Source organism: Marmota flaviventris, chromosome 5 (genome assembly GCF_047511675.1).
Source record: "Marmota flaviventris isolate mMarFla1 chromosome 5, mMarFla1.hap1, whole genome shotgun sequence".
Taxonomy (NCBI): Eukaryota; Metazoa; Chordata; class Mammalia; order Rodentia; family Sciuridae; genus Marmota; species Marmota flaviventris.
In genome coordinates this window covers 39216136-39234117 of record NC_092502.1, presented here as the reverse complement: position 1 = coordinate 39234117, position 17982 = coordinate 39216136, and the positions used below count along the sequence as shown (strand labels likewise).

The 17982-nt window shown below is 57.3% G+C and overlaps 1 protein-coding gene across 1 annotated transcript in view; it reads right to left on the bottom strand.

Annotated features, from left to right (window-relative positions):
* Unc5a (unc-5 netrin receptor A) overlaps positions 1 to 17271 on the bottom strand; it is a 61936-nt gene extending 44665 nt beyond the window's left edge. The window contains exon 1 of the mRNA XM_027940994.2: positions 17202 to 17271. Within this exon, the coding sequence (XP_027796795.2) occupies positions 17202 to 17271 (70 nt within the window). The remainder of the gene's footprint in view (positions 1 to 17201) is intronic.
* Positions 17272 to 17982: the final 711 nt, after the last annotated feature.

Sequence of the window (17982 nt, the reverse complement as noted above, 5' to 3'; positions counted from 1 at the left end):
CGAAGCTAAAGCGTAGGGTGACGGGTCCCTAGCTGATGCTGGGGTCCAGAGAGACCTCTCTGAGGAGGTGAAAATTAAGTGAGGCCTGGATGACATGGAGAAGAAGCCAGGGAAAAGTGGGCTCTGTGTCCCTAAGGGACCCCAGGGTCTACAGTGTCCACCCCTCGCCCTGCTTTGTGCATCTCCAGCCCCATGCCCAGGGAAGCCCGAGGGGCACCAGTGGGGGTGGGGCAGTGACTGCTTGCACCATAGCCCACAAGTGACATCATACCTGGGGGCTCCCTCACCCCTGCTCCTTCTGCCCCCAGTTCTGCAGCAAATCACTCTGATGCTTTAAAACAAATACTTCTTAATCACTAAAAATTGAAATGATTTCATGTGAAAATGTTAATGTATTCGGAATCACAGCCGCGCACTGCGTCTGACAAATTAGCACCCAGCCGGCCGCATTGTTTGTAGCTACATTTATCCTGGTGACGAGACGCACACACAAAACGGAGCAGAGGGGCGGGGAGGGCAGCTCCTGGCTACGGGGGTGCAGGAGGGGGGAGGGGGAGGGGGCCAGGGGCAGAGGGGAGCAGGGGCCTGAGGGGGTGGACAGGCCCAGACCTTCTCTGACAGCCATCCCTGACCCACTGCCAGCTGCAGGGCCACTGCTCCCCCGGGCCTTGCCCTGCCCTTTGATGCCCATCCTGGACCACGAGACCTACGCCAGGCAGGGCTGGGTGGCCTCACAGACAGCCACCCACAGACCCAGGTCCCAGAAAAGGACAGGCACCAGGAGATGAGAAGAAACTATTTCTGCAAGAATGTAATATTTCAAAGATAAGCATCAGGCCAGGTGAGGTGCGCCCGTCTGTAACCCCAGCTCCTCAAGAGGCAGAGGCAGGAGGACTGAAAGTTCCAGATCAGCCTGGGCGACTCGATGACAGCCTGTCCCAAAATAAAAAATTAAAAGGGGGAGGATCCTTTTGGCTGGTAAGCGAGATGATGAAGTGGTCCTGCCATTATGTGAGACAGGCCTCCCTCCAAACCTTGTGACCACATTGATGTGTCACACATCTCCATATGGAAAAAAGTTTAAAAAAAAGGGCTGTGGCTGTAGCTCAGTGGCGAGGGCTTGCCTAGAATATGTGAAGCCCCGGGTTCAATCTCCAATGTCAAAAAAGGGAAAAGTAAGCATCAGGCTGTGAGAACCCTCACACACGGCTGGTGGGAATATAAAATGATGCAGTTGCTCAGGAAAACAGGTTGGCAGTTCCTCAACATGTTCAATGTATGACCCACCAATTCCTCTCCAGGTTAATAGTCAAGAAAATTAAAACAGGAATTTAACAAATACTTATATGCCAATACTGAAAGTGGAATTATTCACAATAGCCAAAAGATGAAAACAACTCAAATGTCCACGAGTGGATGAATGGATAAACAAAATGTGGTACATCCGTACAATGGAATATTATTCAGCCATGAAAAAAAATAATGAAGCGCTGATTCATGGGGCAACTTGGATGAATCTTCAACACATTATGCTAAGTGAAAGAAGGCAGACACAGAAGGCCACAAATGGTATGACTCTATTTACATGGACATAACAAGCAAGTGTGTAGAGATGGAGAGTAGGGTGGAGTTTGCCAGAGGCTAGGAAGAGGGAGGAATGGGAAACATCTGTCCAATGAGGGTCTCCTTTGGGGCTGATGAAAATGTTTTGGAATCACATAGGGGCGATGGCTGCTCTCTGTGGAGGAGCTAAATGACACTCAATGTGCATTTTGCAATGGTTTATTACCTCAATTAAAAACACATATTACTATAAAATACATGTGCATCAAAGTCCTGCTTCATTGGGTCTCTTTAGAGCCATCTTACAAGTCAGCATGTGACACTGGAGACAGTGGGGGTCAGTAGACACCCACTGGGTAGTGCTTACTGGGTAGAAGAAGACCACGGTGAGCAGGCTGAGAAGCAACCTGCTTCTCAGGTCTCCAGGAGTGGAAGTGGCCTGCCTGGGGCCTCAGGATCCATGACACTCCCGGCCTGGTCTTCCCATCTCATAAATGAGGCACAGAACTGTGTCTGGCCCTGGGCTCTTGCTGCGGACACAGAGCAGGCCCAGGGTCAGGCCTCCTGACGTTCTCCAGCCAGTTAGGTGCATCAGATGTGCCCGCAGGGGGATTTCAGCCACACGCCCCTCCACTGTGCCTTTCTAGAAGAACCAATGACCACAGACAGATGCAAGTCATTAGGTTTTCTCTTTACCTTACTCCCCAGTTCCCTGGGCTGCACCCACAGCTGGCTCCTTCTTGTCATTCTGGTCTCAGATCAAATGTCACCTCCTCAGAGAAGCCTTCCCTGACCATCCTGTCTCACTTGCTACCCATGCGTCCTCACGTCCAGCAACCTGTGCTCACACAGCCCTCTTTGCCTTCCAGCTACTGAGCAGCACCCCACATGATCTTAACCTACCTGCTTGGTTAAAATAATCTCTTCCACCAGAAAGTGGGTTCTGTTAGGGAGGGGACAGTGTCCAGCTTGCTCAGTGAACTACTGCGGTGCTTAATATGGTGTCTGGCACACAGTAGGTGCTCAATAAGTGCTTGTTTAACTGCTGACGTGTACCGTCTTCACCCAGCCTTGGCCCCTAGTCTGTCCTCTCTGCATCTCTCAAAAGCTCCCTGGGTCCGGGGCCTTTTGCCCATTCTGACTTCCATGGAGCTGGGGCTATCACCTGGCTCTGCAGTGGCAGCCAGCCATGTGACACCAGGCAAGTCACTTCTCCTCTGAGTGTACCTACAGACAGCTTGTGTGCAAGGACTTTGTAGACTCCCAGCATTAGGATTCCTTCCCTCGCTCCCTTTTCTCAAGTTTCTCCCCTGAAGCCCTCAATGGATCCCCTTCCTTTCTGGCCCTAATATTCTTTCATTCTCTCCAAGTTCCAAATGGCCTCTGTGTCCGTGCACATGTCTCCCAGCTCATTAATGTCGCCTGCTCACCCTGCTCTGCTTCTGAGCACAGGCTCCCCAGAGGCCCCCTCTCGCCTCCCCAGCGTGGCCTTCGGGCCTCAGACGCAGGACCTTTCTCTGCAGCCTTCCCTGTGGCTGCCTCCCCATCCCCATCATAACTTTAAATTCTTCCCCAGCTTCCCGTTTGCTCGATGGCATCCTTCTGGCTCCCTCTGAATGGCCCCTGGAATCCTCTTCTTCCGTCTTGACGGCAGCCATTCCCCAATGTCCCCCTTGGCATGGCGCTCTAGCTCACAGTGCCCATGACCTGCTCCTTGCAATGGGTCTCGCATCTGCACGTCCCACCCTGACTGCATCTCAGCGTCGTAGTCTTGGATTCCTGATTATCTTTTGGCTATTTCCACCTGACCATCTCCCAGCGTCTCCCACTGAACAGGAGAAACCAAAGGCCCAACACTGGCTCTCAGAGCTGCGTGGGAGGGGAGGTGGGGAAAGGAAGCAGCGTTTGGCCTCCAGCCGGACACACACCAAGCCCTGCACACAGGGGAGGATGCAGGCTCAGTGTGCACCAGGGGGTGGGGTGAGCAGGGCAGGGCGTGCAGGGCAGTGGGGGGTGAGTGGGAGGTACAGCATGGGACCAGGGGCTGCACAGGCAGTGGGGATGCATAGGACAAAGGGATATGCAGGACAGAGGGCACAGGGGCCGGGGAGTACATGGCCCATAGGTATGTGTGAGTGGGAGGGGTGCTCAGGGCTGGGGGAGCACGGCACTGAAGGTTCATGGTACGGGGGTTGCACGGGCAGTGGGGTGCAGAGCGGTGGGGGTTCATGCCTGCCAAGGTGGCGGCCAGGTTCCAGCCCACCCAATTTCCTGGCTCACTGGGCCCAGTCCAGATCTTTTGATGTTTCAAGAGAAGCCTGAAATTTGGATTTTTATGTGAATTCCCTAGTTTTTTTTAAAGATTTTTTTTAAAATATGGACACAATATCTTTACTTTATTCATTTTTATGAAGTGCTGAGGATTGAACCCAGGGCCTCACAGGTGCGAGGCGAGAGCTCTGCCTATGAGCCCCAGCCCCAGCCCCTGAATTCTCCATTTTTAAGAATATCTGCTGCTTGGGGCAGATGCCCTGTGTGCTCCGACGACCTCTGGGAGGTCCCTCTGCCCACACCGTCACCTCGTCCTCCTGAGATCCTGGCCCAGCTCTCCTCCAGGTGCGGGGCACTGAGACCTGACTCTACAGGAATACAGGACATTCTTAGATGGCGGCCAGAAGGATGCCCAGGCAGCTCCTGGATTGAGAAAGGCCCCGTCTCTGGGAATTCTGGGACATCAGGACAGTCTCCTCCTGCTCGTCCCTGATCTCCTATGAATTGGCCTCACTCAGCTGCTCCGTTGGATTCTTCCACATAAGAGAGAACCAGCCTTGGCCCACGGTCCCAGCCTGCATCTTTATCCTTCCAATTCGAGAGGCACAGGGGACAGTTCTCCCCTCCAGGCAGGAAATGCCAGGGGAGGGATCCTGACTGGCTCAGTTGCCACCACACAAGACCAACTGCTGGGTCCAGGATCTCTTCTCTGATTTGCTCAGCCTGGTCAGGCGCCTTATCCCAGGGGAGTGTGGGTCCTTCTAGGTGACAGTCCCACATCATGGTGCGAAGTCACCCAAGAGTGGAGGCGCTGTGCTCTGGGACAGGATGTTAAGTGGTCACACAGTGGGGAGCAAAAAGACTACGAACCCCACAAGAAGGGGCCACCCCCTCCAGAAAGAGTAATTCTCAAAGAGTAGGAAACTCCTCAGGGCAACGAGGGTGGGGCTAGGAGTGACGTCCAAGTCGTTCCAAAGCCCTCTCCTTTCCATTTCACTACGGGGTCCCACGGAGGCAGCCTGGCACCCATCCACGGTCTCCCTGAGGGGTCCCGACCAGCAGTTCCAGGGCCAGGGCTGCCCGTGCCACGGACCCTTAGGAAGGCCTTTCTTAGCCTTGACCTGGTTCTGAGCCTCCACTCAGGGCTGCGCGGAGCAGAGCCAATCTCTTCCCCCTGGGCTGTAAGAGCTTCTCTCCTAGGACTTGGCTTTAAGTCGGGACTCTCTGCCACTGTGCCTGCCGGCCCAACAGCCCTCTATCCCACGCCCTTGCTCCTCTTGGCTAGACCCGATTTCTGCTGCTTACCACCAGGTGCCCTGTCCACCTGCTAGACACAGCCTGGTGGCGTGGGCTTCGCAGGACTGAGCCCCTTTGCTCTTGCTTTTTCTCCCCCCACCCAATCCCCATCTATTTTCCGTTCCTGACATCACTTCCCCGGGCTCTGAATCATGTTTGCCTCCGCCCTCTCCTCGCCCCCCACACGCACCATCCAGATGCAGCGCTCTCTCTCTGCGATGTCCCCCTCAGCTCTGTCTCTGGCTCCATCGCGCTGCCTGCCTGCTGCGAAGGGAGGCCTCATCATTTCTTGCCTGGGTGACCGCAGCAGCCTCCCGGCGGGTCTCCTTGCCTCCAGCCTCTCCCTGCTCCCATCCATCCTCCACGTGCTGCCAGATTAATCTTCCTTAAACACCGCTCGCTGCCTGTCACTCCCCAGTTCAAAGATGCAGCCAGCCCTGTCACTTGCTGGCCCCCCACAGGCACCGTCTGCTCCAGCAGGCTGTCACCAGGGATTGCCCATCCCTCTGCCTCCTCCTTTCTATCCGGCCAAACCCCGCTACAAGCCAAGGCCCTCGCCTGAGTGCCCCCGTGGGGGTAGAGGTCAGGGGTGGCCAGGCACCAGTCCTGAGCCACAGGCTTGAACTCTGACCCATCTGAACTCCCCAAGGAGGTTGTGTTCCTGCCACCTCTGCTCTGCACGTCCCGGGGGCCCACTCTGACTTTCAGACTGTCACACCAGGAGTCGTACCTGGCCAAGTCACTCTGGGTGAGTTGTCCTTCACCACGTCACCCCTTCTTCTCAAGCCCCCTCACGAAGGCTCATCCCAGAATGAAAGCGCCCAGAATGAGCACCGTCCCAAGACACTAGCCTGGGTCCCGCCCTTGACCCTCTACAGGTTTTGTCAACTCAGGATCCTGCTCTCCACCCACGATTCAGGTCCAGTTCTGGAGAGAGACCCAAGGCGAGTGTGCCCCCCCACTGTCCCACAGCACAGGCTGCTCACACCTACACAGTTCACACCTGTGAGCTCACAGTGGCTGGCATGGGCTACAGTTGCCACACTGAATGAATGACCCTTAATCCTCAAAGCCCTGTAAAGGCCCGGTGCAGTGACACACAAATATAATCTCAGCAGCTCGGGAGGCTGAGGCAGGAGGATCGTGAGTTCAAAGCCAGCCTCAGCAACAGGAAGGCGCTAAGCAACTCAGTGAGAACCTGTCTCTAAATAAAATACAAAATAGGGCTGGGGATGTTGATCGGTGGCCAAATGCCCCTGAGTTCAATCCCTGGTGCCAAAAAACAAACAAACAAACAAACAAAAACACCCTACGAAGGAGGAACTTTTCATTATCCACATTTTCCCGGTGAGGAAACTGAGGCATTGAGGACTTAAATAATCTACTTAAGGTCACCCAGGTGAGGATTCCAAACCAAGCCATCAGCTCCAGAGTGCTGCTCTTAAGTGCACATCTGACTTCCCAGCCCTCAAGCCACCAGAGATCCTGAGCTGGAAGGTAGCCACTTTTCAAGTCTGGGGAGTCAGTGGGCCCTGTGGGGAAAGTCTCTCTCAGCCTGTGATCAGTTCGAAGGGCTGGGGGTGACCTTGGTCAAATACAATGCTGCACCAAAGCCAGCGCATCCAGGCTCAGGACAGTCAGTTGTGAAAATTGCTAGAATTCTACAAGCCAGTTGACCCTGCACTGCTAGCTGAAATAGGCCACAGCAGAGGCATTTACACCACGAAGATGGGCATCCCCAGCCCTCCCAGAGAGCCAGCCATGAAGCACTGACCAAGGCACCACTGCTGTGGACGGAAGGCGGGCCACAGCCAGAGGGTGTCCTGGCCTTGGTGGTGGGCTTCAGAAAATCCATACCACAGACAGCCCCCTCCTGCATGGAGCCAGGATTCTGAAAGGGAAGGGGTTTTGAGAAGACCAGGTTGGGGTGAAAAATGGCCCTGTGGCTGTGTGATCCTAAAGGATCAGGAGGAAGCAGATCTCTAGACTAGTGCGAGGTCAATGGCAAGACATCCAAGCAGACACAGATTCTGACCAGACACAGCCAGCATGGGAAGATGGCTGAAAACCAAGGACAAAGCCACCGTGGAGGGGCCTGGACAGCTGAGTACAGGCCCAGACACAGCCCGTGGTGGGAGGGGTGCTTGGCGCAGGACCAGGAAAGACAGGCCTCCATTTTCTGCCTGAGGACCCTGAATCAGAGGGTCAAGAGCAAAGCTAGTTACAAAGCACAGAAGACCAAGGAGAGACGGGGAGAGGCTGAATGTTGTGGACGACTTCAAGGCTCCTGGCACTGACAAGTCCTGCCGACCTCTGAGAAAGTGGGAGCGGGGTGGTCCAGGGCGGGAGATGCGTACGTGAGTCTTGGTCTAGGTGACAATAAAGGAAGAGCATTTGGCTCAGTCAATGTGTCACTTAGGGTTCTTTGAGGCTAAGCAACAGAAAGTGGTTCTCATGAACTTAAACCCCAAAAGGCGGGAGGAGGATATTAATAAGAGATTGGGGTGTTGGGAGAAGGAACAAGAGGATTACTAAGCAGGCTTTAGACTGGCACGGTGGTGCACACCTATAAAACCCAGCCACTCAGGAGGCTGAGGCGAGAGGATTGCAAGTTTGAGGCCAGCCTGGGCAACTTAGTGAGACCCTGTCTCAAAATTTAAAAAAGGGCTAGCATGTACAACCAGCAAATGTCCACTGAACAGCTAGTGACCGGGATGAAAATTCCAGGCACAGTTTTAGTAGAGCTTCTCAATCAGGTGCCTGTGTCCCAAGGAAGGAGAGACATCGAGAGACAAGCCGGGACCCCCACAGACCACACCCACCAGAAGAGCTTCTCTTTATTACAGGGTTTCTCTCCTGGAAGATGAAGGACAGACTGGAAACCAAGCATATCCGGATTTCAGCAAGGCACCCGATGAAATCTCTTAGGCTCAGTGAATGGAGATGTATGAACCAGATGACAGCACAGTTACAGGAAGGGAAACCTGTGGAACAGCCAGCACTGTTTTCTAACAATGCTGATTAAATAGTTAATGTCGGTCTAGACTCCAGCTGTATCTCTGAGCAGGCTGTATCCGTGGTGTTAGTCAGCTGGGTTATTAAACAATTGGGCAAAATGTATTAATGACTTACTGGTTAAACTGGAGGATGGTTATGCCCATCCCTTCTTGGTGGATAAGAAGCTTCTAGAAATGGTAAGCCATCTGCATAACCATAACCCCTGGCTGAAGAGTTATGAGCATTTATGAGGTGATTGTTTAACACAGAGCACAGCCCTTGAGTTGAACCAGTGAGGGAATACTGGGGCATCTGTTGGATGTTTGAGGAAAGAGATGCTCTCTTTCCTCCTGACTTGGGCCTATAAGGATGTAGTAGCCCTGGGAGCTCCTGGCAGCCACTTTGGGACTATTAGGGGAGAGTTTATTGGAGAGTGATACCAATGCAAGAGCACACATGCTTCCCTGGGTCCAACCATGCCTGAAACCAGAGCTACCCCTGATTTTTAAGTTACATGAACCATAAAATTCCTCCCCACCCCCTTAAGCCAATGAGGGTTGGGTGTTCCAATATTTGTAACAGATATGTTAGTATCCTATGTTATACTGGTCTGGGGCAGCGTCAGTGTTACAAGCTCCTGGGACTAAGGAGGGTGCAATTATTGTGCTGACATCCTGAGGAACAGGTAATGAGGATGCAGGGGATTGGAAGGGGGATTGGAACTGAGGAACAGCTGAGAGGACTGGAGTGACTGGCCTGGAGAGGGGCACACGAGGCCAGGCAGGAGCCCTGTCTTAAATAACTGGAAAGGTGAAGAAGCCATCTTGTGGCCCCAGAAGGAAGAGCCAAGAACCAACTGGGTGAGCTAACTTGAAAAGATTCTACCTCATTGTGAGAAAGTGGTTTTGAACAATTCCCTTTGGTTTTTAAAAGGCTACAGGGGAGCGCAACCAACCTGTAGGGTGGAGAGTGTTTACAATCACAGCCTGTGGCCTGGACATCCCTTTCCAGGTTTAGGAAGCAAGCTCACCACACACCAGGCGGGGTCTGCATGCAGGCTGTAGATGGGAGAGGCCGGGGAGGTGAGGGACTTAGCCCAAGAATCAAGGTCGCCTAGCTTCCTCCCATAAAGTCCTTGGGGCATCAGACAAAGCCCTGAGAGTAAACAGGCACATGGGCAGGGTTTTGCCTCCCACAGGGTAGGGGTAGGGGAGCTAGCAGAGCAGTAATGAGGTCCCAGCTCCGCCACTTCCTATAGCCATACCTCAGTGTCCTCATCTAATTAATGGGGCGAGCCTACCTCGTGGGTTCTCCTGAAAGGAAATGATGCAGGCAGAGGCCAGCACTCGCCAGGATTACGATTACTACCATCACCAAGTTAATAAAGAAAAAACCATGTGCAGTCTACTCATCCATAGCTCCTCCTCTTCCCACTCCAGGGTCCTCTCCACTTGGTAGAATGCGTAGGGTGTTAAACATTTAGGTTGAAACACCAACATGGTTAGGATGGCGGGTCCTGGTACAAGTAGGGTGCCCTACCTCATCTGTAAAATGGGAATGAGGACAGCGGTACATCTGAAACCCCTGGCCTGCAGGAGGTGCTCAGGCGGTGCGACACCCCCCAGACTTCTGCAGCAAGATCAGCCCCGGTCTTAGGATGCCCCGCGCACTGGACTGCTCCGCTCACCCGCCTGCCAGGTGGTCGGGGAAAGGGCAGGAGGCTGGGCGCTGCAGTTGGGCGCGAGGACTGAAGAGGGCGGAGGGCGGAGGCCGCCGAGCGGCGGTGCCGGGAGGTTGGACGCCGGCTCCCGGGCGGCAGCCGAGCGCTCAGCCAGGAACTTGTTAACAGGCCCCGAACAAAGAGCCGATAATCCGGCGGGCGGCCGCGGGCGGGCTGGCGGGCGGAGGGATCCCGCCCCTTCCCGGGCTCGGCCGCCCGAGTTTACCGCGCATTAATTACCCTGCGCCGGGGCGGGGCCGGGGCCCATCCCGCGGCCGCGCAGCGCCTCCGCCGCGCCCCGACGCCCCCGGCGGGCGCGCGCCCCTCCCCAAGCCCCGGCCGCCGGGCGCCGCGGCTAATTGCTAGTCCCCTCGGCTCGGGCTCCCATTGGCTCAGGCACCTGCCGCCCCACGGCCGCTCACGTGCCTCGCAGCTTGGCTGGCCGGAGGGACCCCGCCCGCCAAGCTACCTTGAGGACGAGGAGGGGGCGCGGAGGCTGCGGATCGGGTCACGCAGCGGGCGATAAGAGGACCCGCCCGGGTCTGGCACAGTTGGTATTGTGCGTGGTTGGAAAGAATATGCGGACTTGAGAAAAACCTGCAGCCCCTCGGCTCCACTGGTCCCCGCCCCAATTAGGAGGGGGTGGAGTCTAATTCGGGATGGACCCCCTGCAGGATCCTGGCTGGACCTGCAGGGTGGGGCGCGGGGAGTTCCACCTGCCTCTCGGCTGGGGAAAGTGGGATACAGAATCAGAATTTCCCTCCCCAAGGCCCCTGCGTCTGTCCCTCAGGTCTGTCGATCTAGAAAGACTCCCTCACCCCTCATCCACTCCCCAAATCTCAGCCACATGTTTGCCTGGAGCTCAAGGTGACCCTGAGTCTTCCAGACGGACACAGCAGTGACACCAGGCACGGGGAGGGGCCCTGATATGGAGGACCCACCAGTTAGGATGATGACTGGCCTCTGGTGCTCCCACAGTGGCCCAACTCAGAGTCCCCATCCTACCTAAATGGGCCCTAAAACTTCTCCGGTGGGGAGGAGCTGCCAATGGGGCCTCCCCAGACCTGTGCGAGTCTCCCCTAGCCCCCAGTCTTGCACTGGTCTGAGCTGGACCAGTCCACAACCACATTAAGAGAGAGGGAGGGGAATTCTGTGTGCCCTGCCCTAGGCACGAAAAGGGACAGAGAAAAGAAGCCATGCCTGTCCCACATCGCAAAATGGGAGTCTCATCTGAACTCTCTTCTACTTGGTCCCCAGCAGCACTCTTTGCCACAAAGACATCCAGATTCCCCCTGCCCGTGCCAGACAGGATGGAAGAGCGCCCCCTGCCACCTCCACCACCATCAATCGCTACCATTTCGTGCCTACCAAGTGCTGGATGGCTATGTATCAGCCCCCCTCAACCCACACCAGCACCCTGTGAGGAGGATCGTTTTGAGTCCATTTTACAGACAATGAAACTGAAGAAGTGCAGGAGGAGCTGGATCTGGGGCCAGGACTAGTGGAAGTGTCGGAGGTGGCAAGGGCACAGAATTTAAAGAGGCTCCCACTCTTGGAGGCTGGCCCTGCACTCGCATGGTGTAAGTTCACACCCTAAGCACCTCCCTGGACCTCCTGGTCCAAACCCGGACCCCAGTGCTTGCCAACCCGCTCACTCCACCATCTCCTCCATCTGTCCTGGGGGCCAAAGGTGCCTGTAGCCCCTGGCATCAGTGCCTGGGAAGAGAGAGGGTGAGCCTTCCATGCTGACGCCTGGACCTTCTGGGGTTCCCTAAGAAGTCTGCTGGGGGTGTTCATCAGCTGAAGCAGGACTGGGCTGCCTGGCTGGGGGCTGAGACTCAACTCCCAGCTCTGCCTCTCAGCCACCTTTGGCTGTGCCCCAGCAGCCACCTGCCTCCCAGGCAATGCAGGCAGCCACTGCTAGGGCTGTTGGTGCCTTTGGCAGGTGCTGGGCAGGTGTGAGTAGTTCCTGGGGAACTTGCTACTGAGTGCTGAGTCTACCTGAGGTTCCCAAGATACATTTTCTGAGTAGCAGCTTCTCCCCAGCAGAGTCCCTTTAGTATACAAAAAGGCAAATGGCTCAGAGACATCAAGTAATTTGTATAAAATCACACAGCAAACAGTAGAGCCAAGACTAGGACTTATTTCCACACAGGACCCCTGTTCCCCTCTGCTGCTGTGTGAAAGAGCTGACCATCAGCACAATCTCAGGATAGGCTGAAGCCCAATCATAATTTTCAGAACCTCCAAACAACTGCCCTTGGGACACCTGAAGCACTGGCCCATGTCCCTCCAGGGAGTGGTAGATGTGCATCACCCCACCTGGGGCTCCTGCCTGGGGCTGGGGTAGGGAGCAGTGAAGCAGCTTTTGTCTCCTATCTCTGGGCCCCAGCCCTGATGCAGTTGAAGTCCCCAGTTCTGTCCCAGCTCATGCTCCTCAAATGACAATGGAGGAAGGAGACAGGCTGTGAGCACCTGCTGGATGTCAGGTCCACTCTGGGTGCTCTCTCGTGCTGCCCATCCATGTGCTACTATGCCCGACATGATCTCTTCTACAGACGGGGGACAGGCAAGGATGCTTGGCTTGAGTGGAAGCCAGCCCTGTCTCCTCCAAAGCTCTTCCCTTTCCCTCCCCCAGGAGGGAAGAGGAAGCCGAGGCTCTCCCTGGAGGGTAGGAGAACCCCCCCACGGAAGCTGGCGAGAGGGATGAAGGTGGGCTGTGAGAGCTGATCACAGGCAGATGAGACCAGGGACCCAGGGTTCTCCCCGTCAGGAGAAAGGAGCCCCACACAGGTGATGCAGAGCAGCAAGAAAACACCCCCTTCTTTGGGGACAAATCTATGCTAGGATGGAGATGGGGTGGGTAGGGAGGTGCCTTCTTAACAGTTCCAGGGATGCAGTTTGTGTGGGTCACTCACAAATGCCCTAATGTGAGCTGGGTTCCATCCATGTGTGTGGTGCCAGGGGACAGTGCCCTTCCTGCGATGGACCTGGCTTTATCTATCCCCGCCCTGGATAGGAGGTCACTTCCAACCTCCTTGGAGCAGGGCAGTCTGTGTTCAGGACCAAGGATGGGAACTGCTGCCAAGGAGGGCAAAGTAAACCTCTCTTCCCTGGCCCCAGCGTCCCTCCCTGCTTGGCCAGGGGACCAAACTCCAACCAAAAGAATGAAAAAACATCAAGCACTTGGCTGGCTATGGTTCAGGGCATGCTGGGGCGGAGAACAGGTCACAGGGTCACAGGGTCACTTGCTCACCTGACCTTGCACATGGGGTAGGCTGGACTTTGGGGTCCCTAGGTGCCTCCAGGAAAGGGCTGATCCTCTGACCTACTGCCCGCTCCCCGCTTGCTTGTGTTGGGAAGGACTTTGAGCCAGAAACCAAATCCCCAACCAAGAGGTCTGGCTCTTAGGAGTGGCCCCCTCAGGTAGACTCAGCACTCAACAGGGTCACAGCGCCACCCACAGTGCACAAGCAGGACTGGCCATACTTGTGGGAAGCCCTGGAGGAAGAGGTAGCTGGAGTCAGAGGCTGCGGGTAGCTGCCCCAGGACTGAGGAAGCAGGACTTCTGTCCTTTAGCCTATTCACAGCTCTCATTCAGTGTGCTGGGGACCCGGAGGAGGAGAGGAGCTGGGGAGAGGCTGGGATGCAGCAGGGGGTGAGGGGCTAAGCTAAGGAGAAGGGTATGGGGATGGGCAAGAGCAAGAGGGCCTGGCCTAGGTCTGGCAGAGCCGAGGAGGTTGGGTGTCAGGTGGGGAGCATGCTGGCAGGGTCAGGGGGCACCAGGTTCTGTAGGCAAAGGAGCTACACTCTGAAAACCAGAAGTGGTCAAAGCTCAGGACGACACAACCTCTGTCCACACAGAGCAGCCGGTGACGTGAGGCACGGGGGGCAGAGATCTCCCTCTGGGTCCCCCAGGCTCAGGTCTGGACTTCACCTGCAGGCACTGGGGAGCCACAGAAAGCTTTTTAGAGGTTTCTGGCCCAGTGCCAGGGGGCTTAGTCTGGGAAGAGGTAAAAGGGGAGGGGATGAGTAGGACTGGCTACCACAGTGGCCCAGGTGAGGGAATTCAGGGGCAGTGCGGGGGGAGGCAAAGTTAGCCAGGGACACAGAGCAATGTCACAAGTAGGACTGAGCTGGAGGACTTGGTGACAAATTAGATGTGAAGCGTGAAGGAGAAGGGAGAGCCAAGGGAGACACTAAGGTTTCCAGCCCCAGGCTGGGGGACAGGGGGAGGGGGGTGGCAGGGGCCCTGGGAAGGGGGGAGGGGAGAGGGTTGACTTGCAGTGAGTAGGCAAGGCCTGTGTGTTCAGGGACTCCAGGTGGCAGCTGAGTCCAGTGCTGGGGTCTTTACCCAAGGAAGGGGTCTCCTGCCTCAACTCAGGGCAGGCCCAACCCGATGGCTTAGACCTATAGATCTGGGGCTCAGAGCAGCACCAGGCAGGAAGGAGGGATATGAGGCGTGAGGGGCCCCTGGATCCTGGTGGGGGCCAAAGGGGGTCACTCCTAAAAGCCAGGCCTCTTGCTTGGGAATTTGGTTTCTGGCTCAAAGTCCTTCCCAACACAGGCAAGCGGGGAGCGGCAGTAGGTCAGAGGATCAGCCCTTTCCTGGAGGCACCTAGGGACCCCAAAGCCCAGCCTACCCCATGTGCAAGGTCAGGTGAGCAAGAACAGGGCATCTCTTAACCCCTTGATTATTACGAGTCTCAAACCAGCCTGCAGGTGGAGGGTGTACAGAGAGGTCCAGGCCTTCCCCGGGGATGGGGACAGAGGCAGCAGGAAGGGGAACAAAGGCAGATTGTTGGGGTCAGGATGACAATGCCAAAGCTTGGTTCCCCTCCCCCCATCTTCCAGGAGAGCCAGCTCCCCATGCCCCCCCTTCCAGGAGTGTTGGGGTATCTGGGAGAGGACCCCAACACAGGGGAGGCATGTGTGCCAGCTGTGTGACTGGCTAGGTAGAAAGGGACAATCTGGTGAGACAGGTGGGTGCCCAGGCACAGACAGGGGCCTGCCCAGGTGTTTTTGTGCTGAAGGGACAGGCTTTTATCTGAGGTAGTGGGGTGTGATGTTGGGTGACAGAGGGTGGGCGTGTGGCCTGGGAAGCAAGCAGGAGGCTGCAGTGATTCGGCAGTGCTGGCCCCCTGCGCCCCCTGCCGCCTGCCCGGCTGGCCATCCCTCCCTCAGCCAGTCACAGACGGTTTTTCACTGGCTGCTGTTGCTGAGGAGCTGTTGGGCGGGAGCGGGAAGAGCCGGGGTCACCGAAGGGCCAGCCTGCCTGGGCGTCCATATGTGCCCAGAGCCCATGGGGGACAGCAGGGAAAGGGCCCCAAATGAGAAATAGGGCCTGCCCCTACCCCTGTACCCTTCAGCGTCTTCTCTCATAGGCCTGAGAGTTGATGCGGGAGGCAGGCTCTGCTCCTGGGCAGCCCTGTGTCACCAATGCCCACCTGCCAGCCTTAGGTAACCTCAAACTGGGCCCCAACAGGTGCCCCAGCACCCAGGGATGCAGGTCCCCCCCCCCACCCCAGCCATGGCCTCCAGAGGAATCCAATTCCCCATTCCTGGCTTCAGCGACCTGACTTACCAGCACCTGTCACCCGTGTTTGCACTCACCTGTGTGACAGCACAGCCGCTGCACATGTGCACAGGCCACATAAATGCATCTGGCTGCACACATACCAGTGCCGCACACGCCACACCAACCCCCGATGTACCCGGCACACAAGTCAACCCACAGCCCTCACATGGGCTCATGTGGTGACATGCAGCTATGGCCACACAGCTCTTATACACACATCCAACTCAGTAAACATTTCCTGGGCACCTACCCCATGTCCGGCAGCCCCTCCCATGTGTGGGGAAGCGTTAACACATCAGCTCACCATGGTCAACGGTGCAACCCATGCCCCCTGAGTGTTCATCTGGGGATCTGCACAAACCTCTAACATGCACATGTGTGCAACATGAACACACCAGCAGCAGCACAGCCTATTAGCCTGGTCAGGATGGGCAAGGGGGACTGTGGAGAAGAAGGGCTTGTTAAAGTGAGAATGGGGGAGTGGGTGAGGGGGAAGGGAGATAGAACCAGTGGGATGGGGTAGAGGAGGAATTAGAGGGCAGGATGGGGTGGGTGGTCAGGCAGTGGTGAGTGCAGGATGCGCTGCGCATAGAAACCCTTTAAGGAACAGCCATCAGCCTCAATCATCAGGCTGGTCCCTGAGCTCTCACTCATTGATCTCTGATCAATCTGGGTTGGCAGTTCAGGAACCCCAAAGATCCTTTTAACACTCTGGTGATGAACTGTGGCCTGGGTAAATTGGGGAACACACCCCCACGTTCTGGGGGCCATCAAGAATCTGGAATTACCAGGCAAGTCCCAAGCCCCTTGATCACACAAATGACAACCCTCCCTCCCACAACCTCAGCTCTACTAAGTGTATGGGGGGGAGGCAGAGATCAGGAGGCCCTCACAGCTCAGCCTAGGTGGAGGCTCCCAGAGACCAGACAAAGGATGCCAGGGGAACTTCCTCCCCACAAGCCCCTTCACCCAAGGGAAAGGAGGTGGACTAAGGGTTGAGTTACTAAACACGTTAAGGGGCCAACAGGACGTGCAGGGAGAAGGAAAGGCTGTGGAGTTTCAGGAGGAAGGGAAAGCCCGCCTACCAACCGCACACAACTCTGGTCAACGGACCAGAGAGGCCCCCAGCCAAAGCCCGACCACGGGGCCTGGGCTCTTTGAATGCACGGGCTGCAAGAGCTGGGGGCTGTTGTATGCGCCTCCACGCCTGAGCGTGTGCGTGTGCGAGCGTGTATGGCGGGGACAGAGGAGGACACTGTGTTCTGGACGTGGGTAGAGAGGCCAGGTGCCAAGCTGGGAAATTGTGAGTGGCTGTTTTGGGGCAGATGCTACCGGGAAAAGGTATCTTAGCCACCTCCTCGCACCCCGCGCCCCATTATCTGGGCACTGGCATGTAGTCAAAACCCTCTAATCTTTGAACCTTCAAAGTCAGACTCCCTGGGATTCATTCAAGACCCTGATCCTGCTCTGGGGCCGAGCAAGCAGCAAACTTCCCCCACCCGGAGGCGTGGGGCGTCTATACTCGCCAGCCCCGTGCGCTGCCAGCTGCTCTTGGACTTGGCAGAACCCAGGCTTCCGGGAGAGCGCGCGGCGAAGCTACGCAGCAGCGAGAGGCTGCCCCCGCGTCCCGCCTCGCAAAGTTTGGCCTCTGGGGGCTCCGAGCCAGGTCCGGCAGTGCGGGTCAGAGACCCCCCCACCTCCCGACACACACAGCTGCGAGCGTTCACGCGCACGGTCCCCCACAAGCCTCCCCAGAGCGCGCGCGGCGTGACTCACCCGAGCCGCGGAGCCAGGCGGCGAGGACTATGCCCAGGAGCGCTGGCCACAGGCCGGGCCGGATGGCCATGGCCGCAGGCAGGCGAGCTGGGCGCGGGGCCCCGCGGGCGGGAGCGAGGCTTTCAGCGCCTCAGCCCGGAGCCCCACCTCGGGGCGCCCCCGGGGCCCATGCCAGCGGACTGCGCTGCCTCCGGGCGGCCGGCTGTGGGGCGCACTCGGCGCGTGGCTCCCCTGGGCACCGGGAGCGCAGCAATGCAGCCGGGGCGGAGCGCAGCGCCAGCCGCGCCGAGCACCCAGCCAGCCGCCGCGCGGAGCCCGCAGCCGGGGAGCGGGCCGGCGGGCGCCACAAAACCCGGACTGGAGTACAGGAGCGGGGCGGTGGCGGGGCGGGGCGGGGGAAGAAAGGAGGGGCCGGGCCGCCGGGCGCTGCGCGCACCGGCCGCCCCTAGCACCGGGGATCCCTCCGGGCGATGCCTGAAGCTCCCCCAGGGAGGGGTAGGGGTGGTGGGCGGGGAGGCCTCCCACCGCCCCTCGCGGTCTCCAGGGATTGGGACAGGAGTCTGAAACCCGGAGTGGATTAGTTCTCTGGATCCGGGCTCTCTCGGGCCCGCCAGTCTGCGCACAGGTGGCCCGGGAGGGGCCCAGGGCTGCGGCGACCCCGGCGCGGCGCCAGCCTGCGGAGAGCGGTCCAGGGCTGGGGTGCCCCCGGCAGGTTCTGCTGCAGTCCTCTCCCCCCACCCCTGGCCTCCCAGAAGCGCTCCGAGGCCGCCAGCGCGCCGCG